The 24,990-nt window shown below is 36.4% G+C and overlaps 1 protein-coding gene across 4 annotated transcripts in view; it reads left to right on the top strand.

The window, feature by feature from the left end:
• The window catches only part of TfAP-2 (transcription factor AP-2), an 82,167-nt gene that overhangs the window by 41,809 nt on the left and 15,368 nt on the right, over positions 1-24,990 (top strand). For all 4 annotated transcript variants that reach the window (XM_074106138.1, XM_074106136.1, XM_074106137.1 and 1 more), the window contains 5 exons: positions 10,583-10,729; positions 11,867-12,013; positions 13,947-14,057; positions 15,121-15,175; positions 17,026-17,212. In XM_074106138.1, the coding sequence (XP_073962239.1) occupies positions 10,583-10,729; positions 11,867-12,013; positions 13,947-14,057; positions 15,121-15,175; positions 17,026-17,212 (647 nt within the window). The remainder of the gene's footprint in view (positions 1-10,582; positions 10,730-11,866; positions 12,014-13,946; positions 14,058-15,120; positions 15,176-17,025; positions 17,213-24,990) is intronic.

Genomic DNA, 24,990 nt, shown 5'->3' with positions numbered 1-24,990 from the left:
TTTGTCTTCGCTCTTGTTAAAATTTATAACAAGGAGGCACCAAACAACTATTAAAATATAGTTATCTACTTCTAATTACAGTGGTAGTTTTAACTATTTTGTCCTTGTCTCTGATTGTCTTGGAATGGATTGAAATTTGATTACTAAGTTACTAATGAGGTTACTAAGTTTCGCATGAATATGATAAAAGACTTTTTTTTAATAAAAGCGTTAAAAGCTTTTGACACTTTCAGATGTTAAGTAGTTACTTCAAGGAGGTCCGATACAGCATGGGCTAATTATTAAATTTGAATAAATTAATAAAGTAGGTTATATTTCGAGGTAAAAAACTAATGATTTAGCGAAGTAGTGAGATAGTGTGTTTTACAACTCTACGAGTCAATATTTGCAGTTTATCAAGTTTATTGCATAACTTCTGAGTTTAAAGGCATTTGCTGTTGCTACAAGCAGTGGTACTTAGTCCTTTTAAGAAATCGCAGAACATTTTGCCCCGATATATTAATCAATTTTATACTCGAGTAAAGCCTTTCAATTCTTACAATTAGAACTATTCCGTGTCCCAATTAAGCAAAACGAAAAACCCTGCATTTTTACACCGAAAAAAGAAACACTGACAGCCCTTTAACTTCAAAATGAAAGACTAATAAAGTCATCAATAACTCACACCGACTTAAAGGTCACGTAGGTCGGGTCGAGAACACATGGTACCCCGAGGGCGCACCGCCCTCCGGCAGTCTGTTGCGAACACGCGACGCGCGCGGTTCTTGCGATATTACCATTTTTGATTACTGGCAACATTATTTTTGGCGCGAAACCGAAAGTGTTTTGTTTTTATATTTATTCCTTTTCTGGGTTCATTTCCGTCAGACACGTTGACTATCGATTTTCAAATTGATTTTCGACTACAGATTCGTAACGTCAAATTTTATTGTCTGTTTGATATTATTTATGCTTTAAAACTAGTTTTAAACTATAACGGTATTAACACTTTAATTGCTTTGCCAATCAATACGTCGTTCCCGTTACAAATGCACGTGTTAAATAATACATTCGGCTATTATATACATCGTAACTTGTCGGAAAATTAAACTATACTCTAAATTGGAGTCACTTTCTCATTTAATATCTTTATTTTAATTGGTAAATGATTGCGGCGCGTGTTACAACTAATATAAAAGAACCAAACTATAATTAATAAATTCTGGATTAGTACAGTAACAGCTCATCAAAATTGTATCGATATTTTCAGTTTTACAAGAGATAAGCAACTTGCTAACTTTGTAAATTAAGTAAATTTATTTAATAGAACTTAGAAAATGTAGTTTTTCGCTATCATTCATAAATAAATAAATTAATGCAGTAGGTAAAATCCTGATGAAGCCGGTAAAAAAAATATCATTAGTTATATTTTAGTACAAAATAAAAAAATGTGTATAGCCAAAATGAGAGCAATAGCAACGTAGGTATTTCACATAAAAATCAAAGCAACAAAATATCGATACTGATAAAAATCACTAACATTTAAAAAAAATAGCCGGCGGCAGCAACCAGAATCGATAGTCTTAAAAGGGTCCATTAAGTGACGTTATTACAATTTACATATTTTTTTTGTATCAACTAAAATCGGCTTTCACTCGGCTGTAAATATCGATTAAATTCTGGCTGGTAGCAACACTATAGACGTCATTCGGCAGAAAGACTTCAAACCGTTTGCCTTGCGCGATAGCGGACGGTAAATAAAAAATCCGCGCGAGTTTTTTTTTTTTTAACTATCATTACTAAGTCGAAATTAAGTAATAAGTTATTATCATAATCATCTCGGGCTATAAACGTCCCATAACAGGGCACAGACCTCCTCTCATGAAACAGACTTTAAACTGAAAATAAGTTTACTCTCAAACGCTGTTAGGTACTTCAGCTTCATTTATTTTATCAATGTCCAAGTGTTTCTTAAAGTAATGTAGTTAAAAACAATAGTGTGACCAGTTAAAAATTGGATTTTTTGTGAAAAGCGAGCGGCAACACTGGCTTACGTGGATTTATCCAGCGTGATTGAGGTGCAGGTAATAAAAAATAAAACGTTGTTTAATTAGTGTAGGTACAATGCTGTGTAGTTATGTAGCAATATATAAGGAAATTATAACTTTATTTAGATTTTTTATTATTATTATAGGTATGTAAGTACTTTAAGTTTAGAATAGTTTTATGTACATAATTTTAATTTACTTAATTATTTAAAAGGAATCAATTGTAGTCTTTATATGACGACGAAATGTACGGAAGTATATTTTGTTAATTTATATATGTCATGTGAAAAAGCGTCATTCAGAAAAAATAACTTCCAACTTTCTCGCGCTTTCTTCTTGGCAATGATAAAACTCCGGTAAAAGACTTAAATCATGAAAAAGAACCATTTTCGGCTTTTTGCAAATTTAAACTTTAAATTTCAGATGAGATTTTACGTTGTAATAAAAGAACAATCAAATAGTCTCATAGGTACGTGAAAATCGTTAGATATTTATTTTCTCTTTAATTCATCGTGGGTGGTTAAAAACAAATATGATTAATGATCCTCAAACGTCGTAACAAGTAGCTTTTTCAATTTTATATGACAGAACTTTTGTCCAGTAGACATGTCACTAAACACTAACCCCATGTTTCACCATTGATTGATTAAATTTAACCGTCAAATAAAATTAATCAATAGGTGGTGAAACAGTCCCTAAATCTGTAATTTACTACAAAATTCTGTTGTTTAGTTTGTATAAATAAATATGTATACAATACAAATCTAAAAATTATCCCAAAGGCATTATTGGTATGAGCATATTATTATTATCCCCATAAAGGATAAACATAGAGTATTTCTCTTTTTTTCTGGATTTCAAAACTTGAGCTATAGAGTGAGCTACCTACTATTTGACTCACTCTATGGCTCAACATTGAGTGTCACTGTGACAAAGACAAAAATAAATTGTTTTTGTCGCTCTTATTGAAAATCGTATTTTACCATTGCTCTCTTTATTTGTATTATTATTTTGGTATTAACCTCATGATATATATAAGCAAAAATTAATTTAAGTATTAGCTTAACGTAAAGGCACGAAAATCCTACCATACTTGCTTAGGTATACATTTGCATGCAATACAATTGTTTGGATGGGGTTACCAGTGCCCTATTTCACGAAGCTACAAGTTACAATTTACAAGCGGTAGTCTCTTTTTACTAACATACTGTTAAACAAAGACTACCGCTTGTAAATAAATTGTAACTTATAGACTAAGTCTTAAATCGAGTTTAGCTCGACATAAAGCCGTCTTTTTACTTTAAACATGTCGAGCTAAACTCGATTTAAGACGTGAGTTATCCGGGTCATTATATTTAATATGAGTGAGTCTCACGGTAGTTTCATGTTCAAAATTGTAACTTGTAGCAGGTGTCCGTTTCTACCTGAACTTGTTGGAATTTTTTATCTCGTCATGACTGTACTGAAACTACAATTTTAACTTAATTAGTGTTTAAAATTTATGACAGTCGTCTAATTATTACAACCCGGGAGCAGTTAAAACGTCATGATTATTAAAAAAAATACATTCAAGCCAAAAACAGGTACAAAATCATGCAGCCAGGCTCCTATTTAATTAAAGTTACAAGTGCTACAATTTACATAACTGTTAAGTTTCTCATATAAAAATGTGACAATTATGTAAAATTTTAACTTTTATTTACTAGGGGTCAGATCTTCCACTAGACTTCACGCCGTCCCACAGACTAGGGAACAACCCCCCAATCAACCAAAACTTTCCTTTACGGCCAACGCAGTTTCTAACTGTCCCAAATCAAAAATTTAAGCACCCAATAATAATAATATACCACTAATTGGTTACCTTACACGTCTGGCCATAAAACCTACGTTCAAAATGGCAGAATATAAACAAAATAACGGTATATAACGTGTTAATTAAGAATCGGCGAACGTAATAAAATCGATTTTCGATCTATCAATAAATCGATTAAATGAATTTGGAGTGAACGATTCACATGTCAACGTATGCTATGATATATTGGGCTATGATACCAATTATATATATGAGGCTGATATAGGCTCATGTATCTAATTCATATGGCTTAGACTTTTGGTCACTATATCTATTCGTACACGTTTTTATTAGCATATATATCGATATAACTAGCTACACGAGAAGGGTTTTTTAAATTTAATGTTAATATTAATTTTAATAGTCTTCAAAAAAAATACAGTTCTCTTTTTTTATATCGAAAATACAAACTCTCTCTCAACCCGTTGACCCGTTGGGTCTCTTTTTTATGTTTGTGACCTCAGGACTCTATTATTTGCGAACCGATTTGACCACTTCAAATTGAAGAAAAAAATACCATTCCTAAAAAAGTTCTTCGAAGTCTTTTTTTTAAATGATGCGTAAATAAAATAAATAATAGAAGCAGTAGGTTCTTAAAATATATATATATTATTATAGCACGCTCTAACGCTGGGCCTAGCCGATAGACAATTTTAAACACCTTCATCAACTCAGCTTTTGGCTGCGTTTCCACTTGCGAAGATCCAACGCTCTGGCACAAACCCTCGCTCCGCTAAGGCCGCTTCCACTAGAGCAGTCTATGTTCTGACCGAGGATATGTAAATGCGAGGTTAAAATTGAAATAGGAAAATAACAAAGCTATTTTTAACATAGTTTACCTGAGAAACTCTGACTCTATCATTAACTACGCCTATCATCAAAACAAATCAATATTCGATACTTTATTACAATTTATTGATAACAAAATCACTTAATTGCCGTCTCATTAATGATAAATTCGAAATGAAAACATATTTCATACTTAAGTTCAATTATTAAGTAATTAAAAACTTAATGGCTCATAACGAACCCAAATATAAGAATTTGTTTATCTGTGACTGTACAAAATTACCTAGTGTTTTTTTAGAGGCTTTTATTTAACTTGCAATGTGCTTATGTAAGTACATATCCTACTATTTATTTTTATTTAAGGGTTTCGTCGATTTTTGACAAGTTTTGAATCGTATCTCCTACTTTTGCACTACAGATAGAATTATAAGTCAAACGGCTATCGGTTCTCCAATCTTTTATCTCCATTTTTGTCTACCGGATTTTGAAAAAAAAAATAGACTTAATTTTGTATGATTTTTTAAACATTGTCTGAAAAAACACTTATTTCGTAACTCTATTCATGTGAAAGATCTTACATACTTATACGGAATCTACATATTAGGGTTCGTCTTTGACGTCTCTAAAAACTGGTCAAGGGTTTCATTTGAAACTAATTAACACAAAAGTTATGGCCAGAAAACCAGTTTTTTGGCCTATAATTGTTCAACTTTGATGCCAAATATCTCGAAAACAATGAACTTTGAAGTAAATATGGGATACTATATTGCTTAAAACCGTTATTGTTAATATAATAAGCTACAAAAATCATTAGTAAACTAAGGATTTCAGATCGAAGGTCATTAAGGCATGGAATCCCCTTAATATTATAAATGCGAATGTTTGTGAGCATGTATGTATATTTGTTACTCATTTACGCTAAAACGGCTAAATAGATTTGGATGAAATTTTATAAGTAGATAGCTGGAAGCCTCACATATGCTACTTCTTATCCCGATATTCCAAAAAAATTTTGAAATTTTTTATTTTTTAATTTATATAACATTTTATAAGATAGAAAGGCTGCGACTGAGCGAATATGGGATATACCTACTTTTTATCCATTAACCAGTTCGGTGAAGGTTGTTTTTAAATGAATATTCTACTATAACGTAACCGGTAACCAATCAAAACGACTTTCTGAAAAAAAAAAGGAAAATTTCACATTATTTTTAACCGCCCCTGTTAAAGGTTCCCGACTTTTTGAACTCTACCCACATAGTCGCAGTTTATATACATAAAAAGTTACCCGTTTGAAGTCCATTTCCATTACAGTCTATTCATATCATACAATTTATTATTAATAGCATAAAACAATTTACTTTTTTATCCGATTATCAAACAAGTAGCAATCATGAACTACTAGGTGCGTCTGCGTGTGCGCATAAATCAAGACAAATTCGGCTTGCGACACCGCTCCAGTACCGGCAAAAAATGGTGTCAAAACTTATTTATTATACTGTGTGGGCTTTAATTATTTATGTTATCTTTATTGAAGAAAGCAATTTGTTGGATTTGTTTCATACAGGAAAAACAAATAGGTAGAGTCGAAAACTGAAAAAAAATGTTTGAAAAATATCGGCAAACCACTGTTTTTTTTCTGTGTTACACGCTTTTATTAGCTCCATTTGTTATTAAGTTATTTATTTGTAACTAAATATGTATGTAAATAAATATTGAAGTCGATTTAAATCTATTGCTAACTGGTACAACGGCAAAATGCACTAGACACTGCCAAAATTGTCTCCCATGGACAGAGCCATTTAAAAAATAAAACTAATTATATAATTGTCGTGTCGTTTTGTAACTTGGCAATTATGGGCAATTTACAATGATGGCAATACCATATGATGATCATGTACCATTGAACTGATCTGGTGATAGAGCCGAAAGCTATTTAAGTAGGCACTGGAACTCCAAGACAGAACAACACAACGTGGCCGTGTTTGGGCTTGTTAGAATAATCTTAGGGTCTAATTTGGCTAAATACTATTAGTTTGGGGTATGTTGTCCTAAAAACTAAAATGGTAAAAAAAATACTGGAGTGAACCGATCTAGCTTGGTCCAGTCCAGGTACTTTCAAATATTTTACCAAAATTAATTAACTAAATAAGAAATTATTTAAATAACGCCCAACTCTGAGTGTTAGCGTGCCTGTCGTACAACAGTGATTGCACAGCAGTAACCCGAGCCTACGACATCCAGTTTTCACCGCATCCGGCATCCAAATAATTAAAAAAAAACTAGATCACTCCGCGTAATCGATTGCTTGTCGCGCCGCGGTTTGCCAATCGATCTTTCTACAGCACGTACAGTCGGCTGAGATATCGTTGGGTTTTTAATTAATTTGGTACCGTTATATCATAGAGCTAGCACTAGTTAATACAGAAATTCCTAAAGTGGTCGATCGCCAGTGGTCGATTTGTCCAATGTTAGCCAAATAGGGCAAAATACATTTATTATATAAGCTTCGTAGAATTTTGTCATATGACAAATTTGCACGAAGCCCGTTTCTAACGTAAAAAAAAGAAAAGAGTAGAGTTAAAATAATACTGGAATACAGTGATTAACTCAACTGTACTAACAAACATAAAAGATTAACGACTCCCATTAGAAAGAGCTAGAACTACCAAAATTAATCCAAAAAGCACTAATTCAAGTTATTGCCGTCCACAGTAAATCTTAAAACAACACTCTCCTGTCATTGTATCGGTGTTATAAATTACATTAATGCGTGTTAAGGAACCTGATTTTAACAGCTCTTGTTTGTTATGACGGACCAGTCACTTCTTATTAACTTCCAGATTAGATTATGAATATTAACTGAAATAATAATATATAGATTGATTCAGGCGCTATACTTTGCGGAGGTTTCTTTTACTTTGTTTGTCTACTACAAACATGCACCACAGCTCAGCTACGTCTATGCGACATCCCCCCCTCTCCCTCCTTCTCTTTCATGTCCAATTATTACAAGCAAATACTACTCTTTTCAAGACTCAATGGTAGACTCAAAAGTTTAATGGTTGCAATGAACTTTCATATTAAGTTTTCTTAAGAAGTTGTATTTTTTATTCAAATCAAATATTTATTATTACATTCCATTCCATTATTATGTACCAATTACCTTGATTAGAAAACATAGAAAAACATTGTCTCAGCCAAATTATTTCCTGCGCTACCCCGATCAGTTACCATACCAATTCTACAATGTGTCTTTGAAACAGTTCCGTTATACTTAAATTACTTATTTTATTTTCAACGGGATAATCCATCTATACTAATATTAAAAATGAGAAAGTGTGTTTGTATGTTTGTGTGTTTGTCCGTCTTTCACGCCGTAACGGAGCGACGGATCGACGTGTTTTTTGGCATAGAGATAGTTTATGGGCCCGAGAGTGACATAGGCTTCTTTTTATCCCGGAAAAATGCACAGTTCCCGAGGGAACAGCGCGCGATAACCGAATACCACACGGGCGAAGCCACGGGCAAAAAGCTAGTCGTAAATAAGTATAAACCTAAAATCAGACAGTTTTTTGTAATTTATAGTAAACTTTAATGATAAGTATTTTGAAGCCGAGGACTCATTTTCCGTCAGATGTAAAATCTATGTCGCAACATACTACACATTAGTCTTTGAAACGCAACAACGCGAACTCAAAGTGGATACCTACGCATAGCGCATATTACAATTAAATTAATAAAACATTGAACTAAATCTAACTATTCTAATCCAAGGTTCGCGTGTGCGAGCTGCAATCAGTAGAATATCATAACGACGTGTCTATTCTCTAGTCGGTTATAATTAGGCGACGCTTTGAAGTCAACGGTCAAAATTTAAGTTTGAATGTTCAATTCCAGATACAAATCAAGTGAATAATGTTGCTCTCTCAATTTGCTTCAGTAAACTTCAGTGAGCTGGTTGAGAAAACAAGATAAATACTAATTTTTCCGACTAAATATAATAGAATAAATGACAAAATTCCCAAAGGAAGAACAGCAGGGCTACTGCGAAACTCGAAACTCGATGTTCGTGTCGTGCGGTCCTTCTGACACATACTATTTAATACGAGAGTGAGAGGGACCGCATGACACGAACTTCGATTCGTAGTAGCCCTGCTGGGCGCCGTTCGCAAGACCCGCAGTTTTGCTGATTTGGGACCATTTCGTGACATACAAATTTTAATTTCTTTTTTTATTTCGTATGTTGTCTTTAAAGTCTACGGTTTTTTTAACTGTGACTGCGACTGTTTTTAAATGTTTTAAACCTTTCCGCATAAGAAAGGGAACTAATTTTCGATTCAGTTATCCATTTTTTCTGAAATATTAAGTGCTAAGTATGCTTGCTTTCCAAAAAGGGTAATGAGCAAAATCCGATCTGATAAAAAACTAAACGCGCTGGAGAAGCTTTTTTTGGTTCATCAGTGTGTTTTACGATAAAACAAGGAAGGAGCCTCCTTTTTAGATTATATAATACTTGTGTCAGGAGATTCCGCTAGTCCATATTAGTGGAGCGGTATCTAGACCAAAGAAATTGCAGTAATACATCAATTCTAATTTACAATACGTTAGGAGTAAACTTCAGTGGAAGCCCCAACAGCCACTCCACCTGTTCTTCGTGCTATATAACCTGCCTACCCATTGCCACATCAACGAACTACTAATATAAAGCGCGTTTAAAAGGAAACTCTCACAGCTACGAAGGCTTTAAAAGATAAAGACAAAATATAATTTATTTCCACAACACTGTACAAACACAATAGTACAACGAGGATTTATTTTAAGGGATTACAGACTTATTATAAGGAAGTTACTAATTAATATAAAAACTAGACATAACACTAACATTTTCCGTGGCAAAGGGTATGTACTCAGCGTGTGCTGTGAGCCAGAGTTCCATAGGCCCAGACTGGCACAGCGCTGATTGTCACACCCCCTTTAATTGAATATAAGTAAACCTTTGCCACATATTAGTACAAAACTACATCGAGCGTGGCCCAGCCCAATACGCCTTTGGCCGGTTTTATTAAACAAAAGTTCGTGTACCAATCGACGTCGAAGTATTTATGTTCATTTGAACCTGCATACGCTTCACAATTGATGTACAATTTATTACACAATAGCTTAGGCGTAAATTACATTCTTACAGCATGTAAAGAGTTGATTTGATTACAAAATTACAATGTAATTAACCTTTCTTAATATGGTTAGCGGTAATGGTGTGGCTGTGACTAAAGAGGCTGTGTAATTATAATTGAGTTGAAAAAGTTGTGAGTCAGGCGATCGTTATATGCCGAATGCCGATTTTTATAAGAAGCTGCGACTTGTATGAACTAATTTTAATAGTAACTGTAAACCTATATGTCAATGTCTAAAGCTGAACTATTCTAGTCTAGTTTTTTTACTCTTAAAATAAATTTGTTTTGTGAAAAAAATTAACGGGTTACACCGCTTTTATTGACCGTACAGTTGAACAAATTGAATCATGACCCAGGGTGGAACCTTTGTGCTACTAATGTCATGTTGACATCTCATACTTTTGTCAAGGAAATCATAGTGAAATTGATTATTAAAAGGTTCCATCCTGGGTCATGACTCAATTTGTTCGACCGTACATACGTACCTATCCGATTATTTGGAATCAGAGCTCTACAAATGTGCCAAGCCTTGACGCGATCGTCCCTCTTCTAAACGCTACCATAAATTACCTTATTTAATAGTACCGTGCGTTTACATGTTAACAGTGTGGAATGTAACATCTTCCGCATCCCTTGGCGTGAAAACTTGTAGACTTCAGTCCTGTTTTCAACAGGGAGTGATCGCCGCATTTCGTGGTATGATATACTTTTCTAATCAAGTATTTCTTGGCCTACAGGAGCGCCTGGGCGGCGGCGGGCTGGGCCTGGGCGGCGGCGGCTTCCGCGGCGGCTCGCAGCCCTCGCTCGCCGACTTCCAGCCACCCTACTTCCCGCCGCCCTTTGCGCCCGCGCCGCATCCGGCCAGCCCGCACCACCAGCAACAGGTAAACACACATCCTTCATCACCATAAGTCTACCTTGAGCCTCTACTCGGCCGCTCTACTTTCTGCCGCCTTTGTTGCAGCTGCTATACTTCCCGCCTCCCTACTTCCCGCCGCCTTACTTCCCAACGTCCTACTTCCCGCCTCCCTACTTCCCGCCTCCCTACTTCCCGCCGCCCTACTTCCCGCCGCCTTACTTCCCACCTCCCTACTTCCCGCTGCCTTATTTTCCACCGCCCTACTTCCCGCTGCTCTACTTCTCCTCGCCCAACTTTCTGCCGCCTCCTTCTCACTGTTCGCCGCGTCTTCACCGTATCTTACCGTCCCTCACTACAAGCTACGGGTATACTTTGGGCCTCTGCTCACAGACCTCGCTAGGCGACTTCCCGCAGCCTATTTCCAGCCCCCTATTTCCGGCCATCTATATTTCCCACCGTCCTTCACGCCCGTACCATCAGCAACGGGTAAACCACCAACAGTCGCCTTCATCAACTCATGGAACTGGCGGCTTACAGCCCGCACTTACTGACAGCCAGCCACCCTACTTCCTGCTGCTTACTACCCGGCGTCTATTTCCGATCGCTTTCTTCTAGCCGCCTAGTTCTCGAAGTCTACTTCCCACAGGCTACCTCTCGCCGCCTACTATCCTGCGTCTTTTTCCAATCACCTACTTCCCGCCACCTACCTAGTTGACGTCGCCTACTTCCCACAGGCTACTTCCCACCGCCACCCTGCAACCATCCTACTTCCTGCTGCTTACTCCTCGGCGCCCTACGCGCCCGCGCATTTTAGTGAAGGCACAACCAACGTGGCAGCACTGCCAGTAAAATTGGACGCACGCATCCAAGCTGGTAGCGCCGCCAAAACTGTTGCGCAACCAAGCAGACACCAGATGGAATACTCTCCATAGAACTGTACATATTTCGTTGGTGGCGGCAACTTGTTGCACCTCTATTGTGTCACAGTGAGATAAGGCCCTCAATCTGGCAGAGCCTCTGTTTAGTCATTCCCACATGACTGAAGATCGTGGTCATCAACAAACGGTCTACACTGATGAATTGTTTGTTCCATCGGCTTCTCACATACACACTCACAGAGCCACTAGTTGGTATGTATGTAAATCGTGGTTTGTTTCCCCAGAGCCATGGCATGGAGTACGGCAGCGGCGGCGGGGATGCGTACGCGCAGCACTACGCGCCGCAGCAGCTGCTGCCGCGCCACCACGCGCACCACGAGCCGCACGCGCACCTGCGACACCGTGACCACCACGATATACACGCGCACCACGTAAGCACACACATTTATTACATCATCAGCCGAAAGACCATAGCGCTCTTAAAGCGCGGCCACATGAAATCGCTCGATGCTCGTTTCCAGCGTCAAATCTAGTCACGTGACATATAGCGATAAAGCTGAAAATGTTGAGCTTTATCGCTGGAAAAAAATACCTCTACAATTCGGCAAAAACACTGTTATTTATTTTTTTCATTCACTCCAATTTCTTTTATTTTTACCACTGCCACGACTGCTACTAAATGAGATTAAGAACTCAGCTTCCAAGACCAAGATCATTCCTGCAAGAAGCCATCTTGTCGCTGCTGCTCGACGCGGCGACTTGACGCTACTTTTTTGAGTCGCCGGAAATTCAGAATCACCTTCGAAATGGTGTCACGTGACCAGATTTATCGCTGCAATCGAGCGACGAGCGACTGCATGTGGCCGCACATTTAGAACACCACGAACCGCATGCGCACCACATAAGCACACAGACACACACACACTATCCTAATACTATGTCCTTCCCATGGTCTCAAATTATCTCCTTATCAAATTTCATCTAAATCGGTTCAGCGGTTTAAGCGTGAAGAGGTTACAGACAAACAGACGTAGTTACTTTAGTAATTTAGTAAACGCCTCCTGCATTGCATTTAATGCACGTGACATTTCTAATCCCTTTATTAGTTCTGTGGCATTCATAGATTTAGAGCACTTGTAATGTCGAATTACTGTAGCCCTAGAACTTTTTTTTTATCTAACAGTCCAATATTTTTTTACATATTCGTATTTGTATGTACCTAGAGATACTAATCAGAAGAATCATGTCATGACTTCTTCTGCTTAGATCCAGGTAAAAAATGAAATTTCAAGGAATTTTAATGACCAGTTACAATACAAGACGCATTTACAATAATTCTTGACTAAAATATCGTTGAATTATTTAAAATGAACTCAAGAAGCCAATCGATTTGTAACGAATCTCGGTAACTATTCCCCCACAAGCTTCGCATAGTTTGCGCCCCTCAACAAATATGTTATTAAATATACGAGTTATTGGATCAAAGGGGAGGAATAATTACTCGAATAACTTGTAAGAAAATGTGCTGTTTAAATCGTAAGAATTTACTTAAGCACCTCATATTTATTTATTCCATAATCTCATCAATATTTATGTTGAAAATGTATTGAAATTGTACGTGCGATGCAAACAACCAATTGCTTTATCTGTCTGAGTGAATTTAAAATAACAACTAAAACTATACATAGACAATCTATAGAGATGATGCATAGGCATAGGCTTGGATCCAGCCAGTCGCCAACAATCCCAAAGAATACCTAAATATCATAAATTGAAAAAAAAAGGTTTTATATATTGCTATAACCTCTTTACTGATCAAACTAATGGCATCTTCCCAATGCAACTGGCAGCTAATAAAAAAAGTGAACGCGATTTTGGTTTCCTTTTTAAAAATGGAACGTATCACATTTTCGGCCAACAATGCGGGTACTTTAGTAGATTAGCGCTGCTAATGTTCCGGTTCGGCCGCAACCGTCTCGAGTACAATGAAGACTATATTTTGCGGGAAACTCTGTGTCATTTTCTGATTTAATGGCGATTGAAAATGCTGAAAAAGCAGATAGTGAGTAGTCAATAGCGAATGACGATGCTTTCTTGTTATGATATTGGAAAGTAGGAGCAGAACATGTTTTTCTTTTTAATGGATAGGAACTCGACCAAGGTTATTGAAAACGTGTTCATCAGACGTGTGGATCTTGTATGTAACTACATATCTAACATTGACACATAGATACACATTACATACTTTGTACAGCCTGTGACCTTACCTTTTTGCCTTCGACTTACCTAACTATCAACCCTCGCCGGTAGCTCGGGTAAAATGACATGTCTTATACACTTGTACAATCTACTATTTCTGTGCAGCTATCACATGGTGGCTTCGGGTACGGCGGCGGCGAGCGGCGTGCAGACTACGGCGCGCGCGAACAGCATGAGTTGGCTTTGCATCACGCGTTGCATTCCGAAGAAACGCCGGTTAGTAATGAGAGCTATTACAGGGGCCTTATTGTCTCGCACTTGAAATGCCAATCGTTTTCACCACTTCATTCTGTCACACGATGTAAGACGAGGACAGAAAAGATGGTCAATGCAATCGCGTACGTTATACCGCGTTTGAAGCGGATTGAATGCAAGTAATGTCACTTCTAGACATTTTTGTAGGGCTGGGATGGCGAACGAATGGCACGCGTGCCACGTGGCAGGCGACAAAATATTCAATGCATGAATTTCATCCTATAGTTTTATGGTTGTCGATGCAATTCGTATTAATAATTTATTCTATTTTACAAGCTTTTATTTATAGTTTCACTTGTCCCGTTGTCTGTCTGTCTGTCTGTAATCAAATCTTGCAACATCCAGTAGTTGGATTTTCTTGAGATTTGGCATAGCATAGCATGGTATTCAAATGTAGTTTAGGTGACAATAAGTACAGTCAACAAAAGTACAGTCAGCAAAAAAAGCTTGTATTAAAAATGATTTTTTTACCAAACACTTATTTACGGGTTATTTTTTAACAAATTGTTTATGCAAAGTGAAAATGAGCAAATTGGTTGATGAGCAAATGGTTGAATGAGCAAAAAAAAACGCAAATCATTACACATCCTGTATAGTAACCAAGATGCTAGAAATCAATTGTAAAAATAGCTTATTAGTCATTACATGAAATCTAAAAGGCCCGGTCAATATCGAACAAAAATGTCCGCGACTCAATCGGAATTTAATAACCCGGCAAATTAAAACGGAACCAAACTTCGGGATAATCGGAATGTCGGAATTTTCCCTACATTTTTCTTTGCTAACATTTTCTTAATATGAAGTTGCTTGGGAATTAACATGCGATGATATACAGGGTGGACAAAGCGATCCGAGTAGGTACCTACAAGTTTGCGAAATGTTTTTTTTTTCTTATTTATCACATAGTTTGTTAGGACACAATCAATTTTACTTGTAAATCATATCTACTTGTTTGTATGTAGTGTGTATGTCATAAAAAAATAGACAACCTCAATTCTGTTAGTAAATTGTTTTTTTTTTTCAGAATGCCGGCATGGATGACACAACAGGGTTCATGACTGACCTTCCTCTATTAAAAAGTAAGTATTACTTGGCTACCCACAACTAAGTCTATAATATTATAATAAGCGTCTGCGGTCTTGATTTCATTTTGAATACGAATACCTCAATATTTTGACTGCAGTATTTTTTTTTATTTGAGATGATGTTCATAGTTCTTTTCAGCCACTAAAAAAAACAAGTGTTGCCATATTAAACGTATAATTAGCCGGAGTTAAATTACCGTGTTGGTTGACGGCACTTTTTGTCGACTCATCGATACGTCTCGCTCGAGTGGGTACAGACAGACAGAAAAATACTTTCATATTCATTTATTCATTGTAAAGTCACGTACATAGTTATAAAAGGTGTTTCAGTTATTATCAGTCAGTCCATGACGACCCGTAAGGGCACACAATAATAATAATTAGGTACAAAAATGTGTACTCTAAATAAAGTTATGTAATTACACAAGAAGAGGCGTGGTTAATCTGTATTTAAGAAATTAATTAATAAATATTAAATAATATTGAAATAATGTTTGCGACTGAAGTGGCAGTGGGCGGGGCACATTGCTCGCAGGACTGATGGCCGACGGGGTCAGAAGGTTCTCGAATGGCGTCCGCGGACCGGGAGACGACCTGGCGGTAGACGACCTGGTTAAGATCGCGGGATCGCGTTGGATGCGGAAAGCACAAGACCTGTCTGAGTGGAGAGCCTTCTGGGAGGCCTATGTCCAGCAATGGACGTCTTTCGACTGACATGATGAATGTTTTCGTAAAATAAAAAATATTTTTTTTAATGTTAGATACTTTTTTAACTATTGTTATTTAAGTTATTTGATTGAAATTAAACATAAATGAAACTAATTACAATTTTTGTTTGGAAAAAGGAGTTAAAGTTTTTTTTTATACAAATAAAAAAAAGTTAGTTAAAGTTTAGGGACCGGTAGAAATATTTATTCAAACCGTACCAACCAATGTAATTTAAATCGCACGAAGAGCGATAAAATAAATACATATTATTAACTTATCAAACATTTTATTGTTACTCTCTACAGATGACCCGGTAGAGATAAAACTGTAATTAGGCCTCATACCGCACTTATCGGATAGGTGTATCGATTTTTCTAAATAGATTGTAAAAAAAGCCCATCTCATCTCATGCAACGGGCCAATGAATCGATATCGACAAAATAAAATAATCGATCAATCAATCTATATTTGAATGGAGCATTCGGATTTGGAAATGAGAAGCGTAAAAAGTGGACACCCTAGTTATCGAATTTTTAATTACAATTCCAAATTCGACGTGTATTCCAATTTCAAAATGTAAAAGCTAGGACGGTGTAATTGGCCATTTTTTTCTTTTTCAAATGGCAGGGTGTTAACTGTCGAGTGCCAGTATGGTGCAAAGTTAATGACATACTAATGTTTATTGTATTAGGGTTGCCATAAAGGAATATTACAATAAGAATGGTTCACGCTGCGTTCGTGTTTGGGGCGTGGCTGATCGGGGAGTGCCATTGTCGAGTACGCAGTCCGGGATTTTGTAATCACCCGTATTTTTTATGCGAGACACTCATTTATTAGCCGTATTTGAATTGTAGTGCTACTTTTATTAATAGCCGTTGGTAGATGGGGGTCGCCGATATTTGAAGAATATAATATACTTAAACTGAAAGATTTTGCTTCTTAACAGAAGTCTACTTGATAGGATCCGAAAAGGAACATTGGCAATACCTACAGTCAAGCTCAAAGGTAGGTATCTGGATGTCCGGAATAATAAATAGGCTTTATATACCGATGTTCCTACAAGACATTCAGTGTAACTTCGGCCAATACTGTGTAGGTTTTTAACTGCTTACTTAAAAAAAAAGTGATTGTTTCAGCGATAAAAGGCCGCGACGGTCTCGGCGGAGGCTCCTGTACGCCCAACGACGTGTTCTGCTCCGTGCCAGGGCGACTGTCGCTGCTGTCGTCGACGAGCAAGTACAAAGTGACCGTCGCCGAGGTGCAGCGCCGCCTGTCCCCGCCGGAGTGCCTCAACGCGTCGCTACTCGGCGGCGTGCTGCGGAGGTGGGTATCTCCAAGATTTTAATAGCGGGTTAAATAAGTTAGATGGCCATTTTTATTAAAAAAGTGTACCTTTTTTTAAATCTATTTAATTTTCAGTTTTGTGACGCCTGTAGGTACCGAATGTATGAAAATAAACGTCACAAAACTGACGTCGTGGATTATTTTTTTATCGATCGATTGTGCTCTTGATTCTAGTCCTATACTGCGAAGTGCAAAATTCTAACTTCGTATATCCTTCCGTCCCGCTGACGCTTACATTATTTAATACGAGAGTGAGAGGGACGGAACGAGACGAACTTCAATTTTTGACGAATTTCGTAGTAGCCGCGCTGAATAGGAAAAATCATATTTCTTTTAAAATAAAAATAAAATAAAAGGCACACTTTTTGTGAAAATGTCCAGATGATACTATCAAACAATCGACGTATTTTTTATGAGCTGTCTAAACATGACTCTCCCCAAACCGTGATTTTTTTGTATGGCAACGCCTAATGGTGTAACTTAGGGGGTCATCCCTATCATTTGCCCAAATTTCATGTGTCATTGCAGGTACATGTATTTTTTCTATGGTTTTTTATTTACCTAAGTAATCTCTCCACCAAACCACTGCATTTAAAATAATCTTGAAATCCTAATTTTTTCATATTTTTTACGATAAGTCAAATTGTAATTTTATAGGAAACGAATACGCAATTTATGTTTCTATAACATTATTAAGAGGATTATCTACGACTCTATGAAAACTTCAACTCAGTTGGATGATGTCATTTCTTAGAAAATAAGTTTATCTAAATATTAAGTTAGTCTCACAATGCCTTCATCCACTTAGGTTCTGAATATTATTGTATGTCTAACTAAGATTGACTTGAGTGGTTTTAACACTAACGAGGCTATTAGATTAATCATTACTGAGTATTTAATTTAGACATCATAAAAGCTTAATGAAGCTACACCGTCTATAAGGGCTGTTACAGACTGACTGTATTCCAACTGCAACGTGACTGCGAATGCCGAGTACCCTTAACTATATTTCAATCTCAGCTGGCGTGCACTTTTACCAACTGTAATAGAACTGGAATGAAAAATTTTAGGGCAATCTGAAGTCGGTTATTACGTTGCAGTTGGACTGCAGTCCGTCTTTAACGTGTAGTCAATAATAATATCAGCAAGCACAATAAAGAATAATGCTTGACCAAATTTATCTGTGTGTTGCTATGACCATACCAGCGCTGGCGCTTTAGTTAATATATCTATGATCGCTTAACTGACCATAATTTGAGACCACGTCGTTGATAAATCAACATAAGACTATCGATAAAAAACACAATACGCAGCTGACGTTAGATCATTATAATAATGCCTCCGATAAACGCTAGATAATTCATTTAACTTCATGCATAATGTAATAATTCATAAATTGTTTTAACTACAGAAGCCGCAGCACCGAGCTTCTTGTTTTAATATGACCACAGTCCACAGACTTACGAGTAAGTCATATTACAAGTAGTATGACTTAAGCCAGTGATCCAGTATAGATAAGCGTTTTATTAACGAATTAATCGCTCTACGATTATCTCTGACGCAAATTTGGGTCACTTTTGTTTGACTCTAAAATATTAACAGTCCTAAAAGCAAACCTTATCTAGTGATCTAAATAATTTAATTTTATTGAAAACAAATTATCAATTGATTGAGAGTTTTTGAACAACATAAAAGTGCGAATACTACGACTTTTAAAATAAACTCCTACTGAATTGCAGTCCAATGAAGGTTCGTGTTTACAATGATAAATTTAGTCTCCAAAATAGCACGGAACCTAAGCAATATCTTAAAAAAATATCAAACGAATCCAAGTCACACAGAAACATCTCTACCTAAACTTAAATATCCACTCTACTAGCAGTAGTAGTAATAAGTAGGTATGGCATCGCACCGGTTACTGGACCATCATCTTTTACTTTTTTTGCACTGGCATCACTGCAAGTTTGCGGGCTGTGGCTGCAGACTTGTACAACCCTCGTTTCGATCGGCGGTTATTTTACTATAGGTAAACAGTTTTTATCTGCGGTTAGAAGTAGGTCGGGCTGTAGCAAGAATGTTTAAGCTAAAGGACAGGCTGAGTCTATCCATTCTGGTCTGGAAGGGAAGTTATTAAGACACAGTTTAATAAGATATATAGTTTCTTTACACTTGTTCAGAATTACCTTCGAAATCCTTAGAGCAACACGGGCTTGCTCTAAGCCGAAACATGACGAATTACAAAAATTTTTGGAAAGCCTATTAAGCTGGAAGATGCAAAAAAAAACGTTTATGTCCGTTGGCAAACATAGATTGAATGTTGCCATCCTTGTGACGCAAATGTCAGCTGAAGTAAATTCAAGTACGAATAGACGGCGACGTGGCATAATGGTTGAATGGCGCAGCGTCATGAATTATTGTTCTGTAGGTAAATAGGATCATTTATAGGTCTACTGGCCGTTGGGGCCGAAAAGTTCTCGAGTGGACACCGCGGATCGGCAAGCGCAGCGTAGGACGTCCACCAACAAGATGGACGGATGACCTGGTTAAAGCCGCGGGTTCACGGTGGATGCAGGCCGCTGCCAACCGAAGCGACTGGAGGTCTATGGGGAAGGCCTATGTCCAACAGTGGACGTCCTACGGTTGTGATGATGATGATGATGATAAGCCTACTAACAGTTACCCGCGGCTTCGAACGTGAAAACTATTAGATCTAGCAGTTGAATTAAACTTCCGTGATTTCGAAAGTCAGCTTTCAAATAAAAAACCGCATTCAAATCGGTCCACCCGTTTAAGAGCTACGGTGCCACAGACAGACAGACGGACAGACAGACACACATAGCGGTCTAAACTAATAACCCCCCTTCCATTTTGAGCGTCGGGGACGTTAAAAAAACCGGGGAAATTCCCATGATTAGTCGTGGCGTGTTGTTCATTAACGTTGCATAAAAACACCCGTGCCAAATTTCATGTAAGTATCCTAAATTATAGTTGAAATTTAGTATTTAATTTATCCTGATATTCCATAGGATCATATAGGATTGAGTTAAATTATTTAGAAACACACTGACTTTTTTTTTCAAGCGCGAACACAACATACCTAGGTCAAGAATTATTTTTTCCACAAAAACAGATGTATTTTCACGGATATATTATTGCGAAGGTTCCGCCTGTCTGACTAAGTATTACTTGTTCGTGTTTAAACGCTCGCCGAATTGTTTGTAGATGAAATGGTATGGAGATAGTTTAAGATCCTGGGAAGGAAGGACATGGGATAGTTTTTATCCCGAAAAATAGCATAGCCCCCAAGGGATAGCGATAAACGAACTCTTCACTGGCAGAATCACAGGCAACAGCTAGTATTTATTTAAATTATAGTCAGAATTATTTCACCATTAATCTGCTGTGCCAACTCTAGATCGATATCTCTCGCTGACTTTAAATTAAAACTTCTGTCGGGCTTCCGAATTGTAATCGGCCGGTAGTCACGAATCGTCACACCCTCGGCCACTGATTATTAAAGTTATACGACTTTGATGTAGCAACACTCGTTGTAACTTGGTCACGGTATGACGGCTGCTGTCATCGAAGTTTTAGTGTAGTCCATTCATGGAAATTAGAATACTAGATGATGCCCGTAACTACATTCACTGCCTGTTTTCTGTAAAGCGATTTTGTACACTCTTAAAGTTAAGAGTAAGTATGTAGTTAGTTAATCAGGTATAGTATGCCTCGTTTTCAGTTAAAGATTTTATTAATCGGATCAGCAGTGCCCACACAAAGTAAGTAAACTACAAACAAACTAAATTAAATTAAAGAGAGATTTCATAGTGTAGCTTTCTATCAGATTTATTTTAACTTCTGTACAGCAATTCCACAAAAATAAAACTACCCACACACAAACACACAAGGCAATTAACAATGTAGGTATATTTTTATTGTATTGTATTGTAGGTACAATTTGATTTATTATGGAAATTCTTTACCCGAGTAACATATACAAGGTGTTAATTAAATAGCTGAAAACTGGAAAGTAGTTTGCTCAGAATCGAGAGTAGAATTGATTAAATATGTTTTAAATTAGGTTGTGTTTGTGTTTTTAAATCCCTTTTTTATTGTGCCCAGTCTAAAAGTTACGACTGCAACAGGCGCCAATTAAATATTTTAGCGAGGTTGCATACGATTTCGATAATTGAATACTGGCCGGTTTGCTGTCAGTGCGTGATTATTTTCTTCTAAAAACGTCAAAGCGCAACTGACAAATACATAATAATCATGAGTGAGAAATTAAGTAGAATTACTGACTTAGTAAAACACACGAATATCTTTTAAAATAATGAAGGTATTCAAAAATAAATGCAATTAGTAAATAACTCAAAATTAAGAAATATTTTTGGGTGTCTGAGGTTTTCAGTTATTTAATTAATACCTTGTATATACGTTACAATAGAGTTGCTTACGTCTTTCGTCCAACCACTGATATAAAGTGACATTAATTTTATATTGTCAATTACATCTGGAGTCATTTTATTCTAGTTAATTTTATCACGTGGTGGCTCTACGTAAACGTTGTATACCCAATTATAATTATAATACAAATGTACCTACTTAATAATAGGTAAGTACTTAGATATAGTACAGTATAATCTGTCGAAACTTATAAAACTACATAGCTCTATGCAATTTTCCGTCAAAATTTGTGAAAATGTAACCAAAAATGATACAACTTTTCTAATGTTTTCCTACCTGTTCTTTAACCATAAAATACTTAATAATGTAAGGATACTTATAGCTTACAGTCGTCCTGTCAATCCGCATCTCGAAATAAGATAGTAAGTAGGTTGTAGGTAAATTAAGCTCTCGAAGTGTCTACGATAGTGGCAACTTTTACACTGAACACTTAACATACATACTCGTAAAAACATTTTACGTCAAACCTGAATAGGTCATCCATGTATAAAGCACAACACAATTTGCAATATTAACATGAAAATTACTCGTCCTCGCACGTAAATTAGTAACCATGTGACATTTACCTATTTACATGTATCGTTCGCTTAAATTGTATTAAATAAAGCCATAATTACGTTAAGACGCCGCGCTGGGGAATGTTGAATATTCGTAACAATGACAAGACATACAAGCCAGCTGCTATTCCCGCCATTACGTTAACGGTGTTGCCAGGAATAAAAAAACAAGCCGATATCTGGCCAGTGCGTTTTGACAATCGCCGCATAATGAAGGCAATTATAGGTGTGTTCTAAATTAAATTTTAAACGAGCAAAGTGACAGTTTTATTTATTGTGTGAAACAGTGTTTTTAATTTGTAACTGCGAGCTATTATCGGATGTTGCATGAATTATTAACCGGTCCAGATGGATAATGTCATTCATAGCAATTTGCCTACTTTTATTAAAAGTGGTAGTATAAAACTAGAAAGTAAGAGTTAAATTGCGGGGTGGAGGTAGATATAATACCTACAGCTTAAATTATCCTAGAATTAAGTTTTCCAATACAACTAAATATTAATAGTTACGTTTATTTCATGGTCAATTTCCTGGCCCACCTACCTTCCACCTACACTAGGTACCTACGATAGATATATTGCTACAAACTACAAACTGTAGCTAATTAACAAATACTCGTACTATCTACGAAGACAGTTACAGAGCTAGCGGAGAGCCCAGACGGAACGCTTCGTAAAATCTGACCCTGTCAAAACAGTACGGTACGGCCGCCATTCTTTCGAAACTCAAAAACACAATGTGTCGTAAGTAGGCACGCCATTTCGATTAAATCAAATGCGCGTTATTAATGGTTCCCGAGCTACACAATATGAGTTACTTACGTTTACGGCATTGATAACGTATGATGGAATTAATTGGACGTGAAGATATCGTTCTCGAATGAACGTCCATCACCAGCCTAAAATTCAATAAAGAATAGATAATACCGAAGTTATAAAGCATGTTTTAAAAAGCGCAATTCGAAATTCGAATCCGCTTATTTTTATCCATTCTTATTTGAAGGCTTTAAAATTAAATCGAACGCTCGAATCGATACGTTCGTACTGGCCATTAGTTTGTGATCTGTCGATTCATCCGATTTAGTTTTCCATTGATTCTGAATTCAAATTCATTGTTTGGCTCGTTAGTCGCGGTTCTTTTGTTGATGGTTAAGCGGACGTGTGAAAATATTAACGATTGGATATAACGGGCTTTTCTCTAATTACGGTATTTGGTATCTTTTGATCGGTTTTACTTGGGCACTGAGGCGTTTTGGAGCACTGATCACCGTTTATTTAGTTTACTTATCGACATCTACCTACGTATTCTGATATTAACGTTTATTTCGCTCAAACGGTATTACAGGTCTGGTATTTAATTTATCACATAAAATAACAGAAACATATCGAAAATGGTGAAACAGCCTTTAAATGTCTCATTTATTTAAAGTCAGTCACTGGTATTCCAGTCAAGCGATATTTCATTTTATAATTTTGCGGTATTTTATCATTTGGCAGTCTTCGATTTGAACAATGAAAATAATTTAAAACTTTTATAGTGAAGGAAGTAATAAATGATAATGATGTCAACTTTAGCTGCGGACGAGTATTTAAAACGGCATATTGAGATGAAGTGCCGCATTATTTAGTTTATTGATCTACAAAATCATAATTTGAAATATAAACATCTTGTTTTATTGAGTATTAAAGATTTTTGACATACCTACCAGTTGTTTAAATAAATTATGACATTTATTTATTGCAATTAGTTTTTAATTGTTTTCATTTTAATTTCTAGCTTTTACAATACTTACAGATGAATCTGAAAAAAATTCAAATATTGCATAATTTTATTTGAATAATGGCCTCTTACAAAACCCTTAGATAGAGTCACTGTCAGTAATTGAAAAGATTTCAAGTTGTCTTAATATTACTGTTTACTACGACAAACTACATAGAGAGGCAGCCTACGCAGCTACTTTAACCTCGCTCGCACTGTTTAAGAATACTTTCTAGTTTGCAAAGAAAAGAGACTCGAGGAAGGAAGCTTGTGAATACGCAGTTGTTCCGTTTTTTTTTATTTGCCTACTACTTATTAATGGTTCAATCAATTCGAGTGTCATTTTCCTTTTGATGTGTTGTACTTCATTTGCTCTTCCAACTAGATAAGCATGTTTTAAATCTATACTTTGTTTAGATGGTATTTAACTAAATGTAAACAAACTTCGGCTGCTAGATTTGGTACATTCAAGGATTTAAAACATTTTATTTATCTATCATTGTAATACAAACTAGAGTAGTGTATTTCAATACAAAAATGTATTTGTTTAGATAGTTTATTGAGGGAATTTCAATGTTTAAGACATCAATTGACTTTGTTTTGTTTACATTTAGTTAAATACCTATCCGAATCAAGTATAGTGACAATTTCTTAACAATGTTTGAAGGAAATACCTACTGTGTGAGCTAGGAGCGATGACTTTGTCAGTCTTTGTCCGATTGAACGCGGGAGTTATTTCCGCCTTAAGTTCCTCAATTGTACCTACTATCTGCAAAGAGTATGTTAAAATATTATAGGTACACAAGATTATTATTGATTCACTTCCGAACGTCCAAACTGTCCGAGATACGCTTTAATTTCAATCAATCATAATCTACGACTCGCATTCCTCCGCTCGCTCCGCTTTATTCCGAAATCCATTCAAAGAAAATTTATCGAAACATTTCCGTTAACGAGCCTTTATATTCGACGGTT

This window comes from Choristoneura fumiferana, chromosome 24 (assembly GCF_025370935.1).
Source record: "Choristoneura fumiferana chromosome 24, NRCan_CFum_1, whole genome shotgun sequence".
NCBI lineage: Eukaryota > Metazoa > Arthropoda > Insecta > Lepidoptera > Tortricidae > Choristoneura > Choristoneura fumiferana.
Note: the sequence above shows the minus strand (reverse complement) of the source record. Positions and strands in the feature narration are given on the sequence as shown.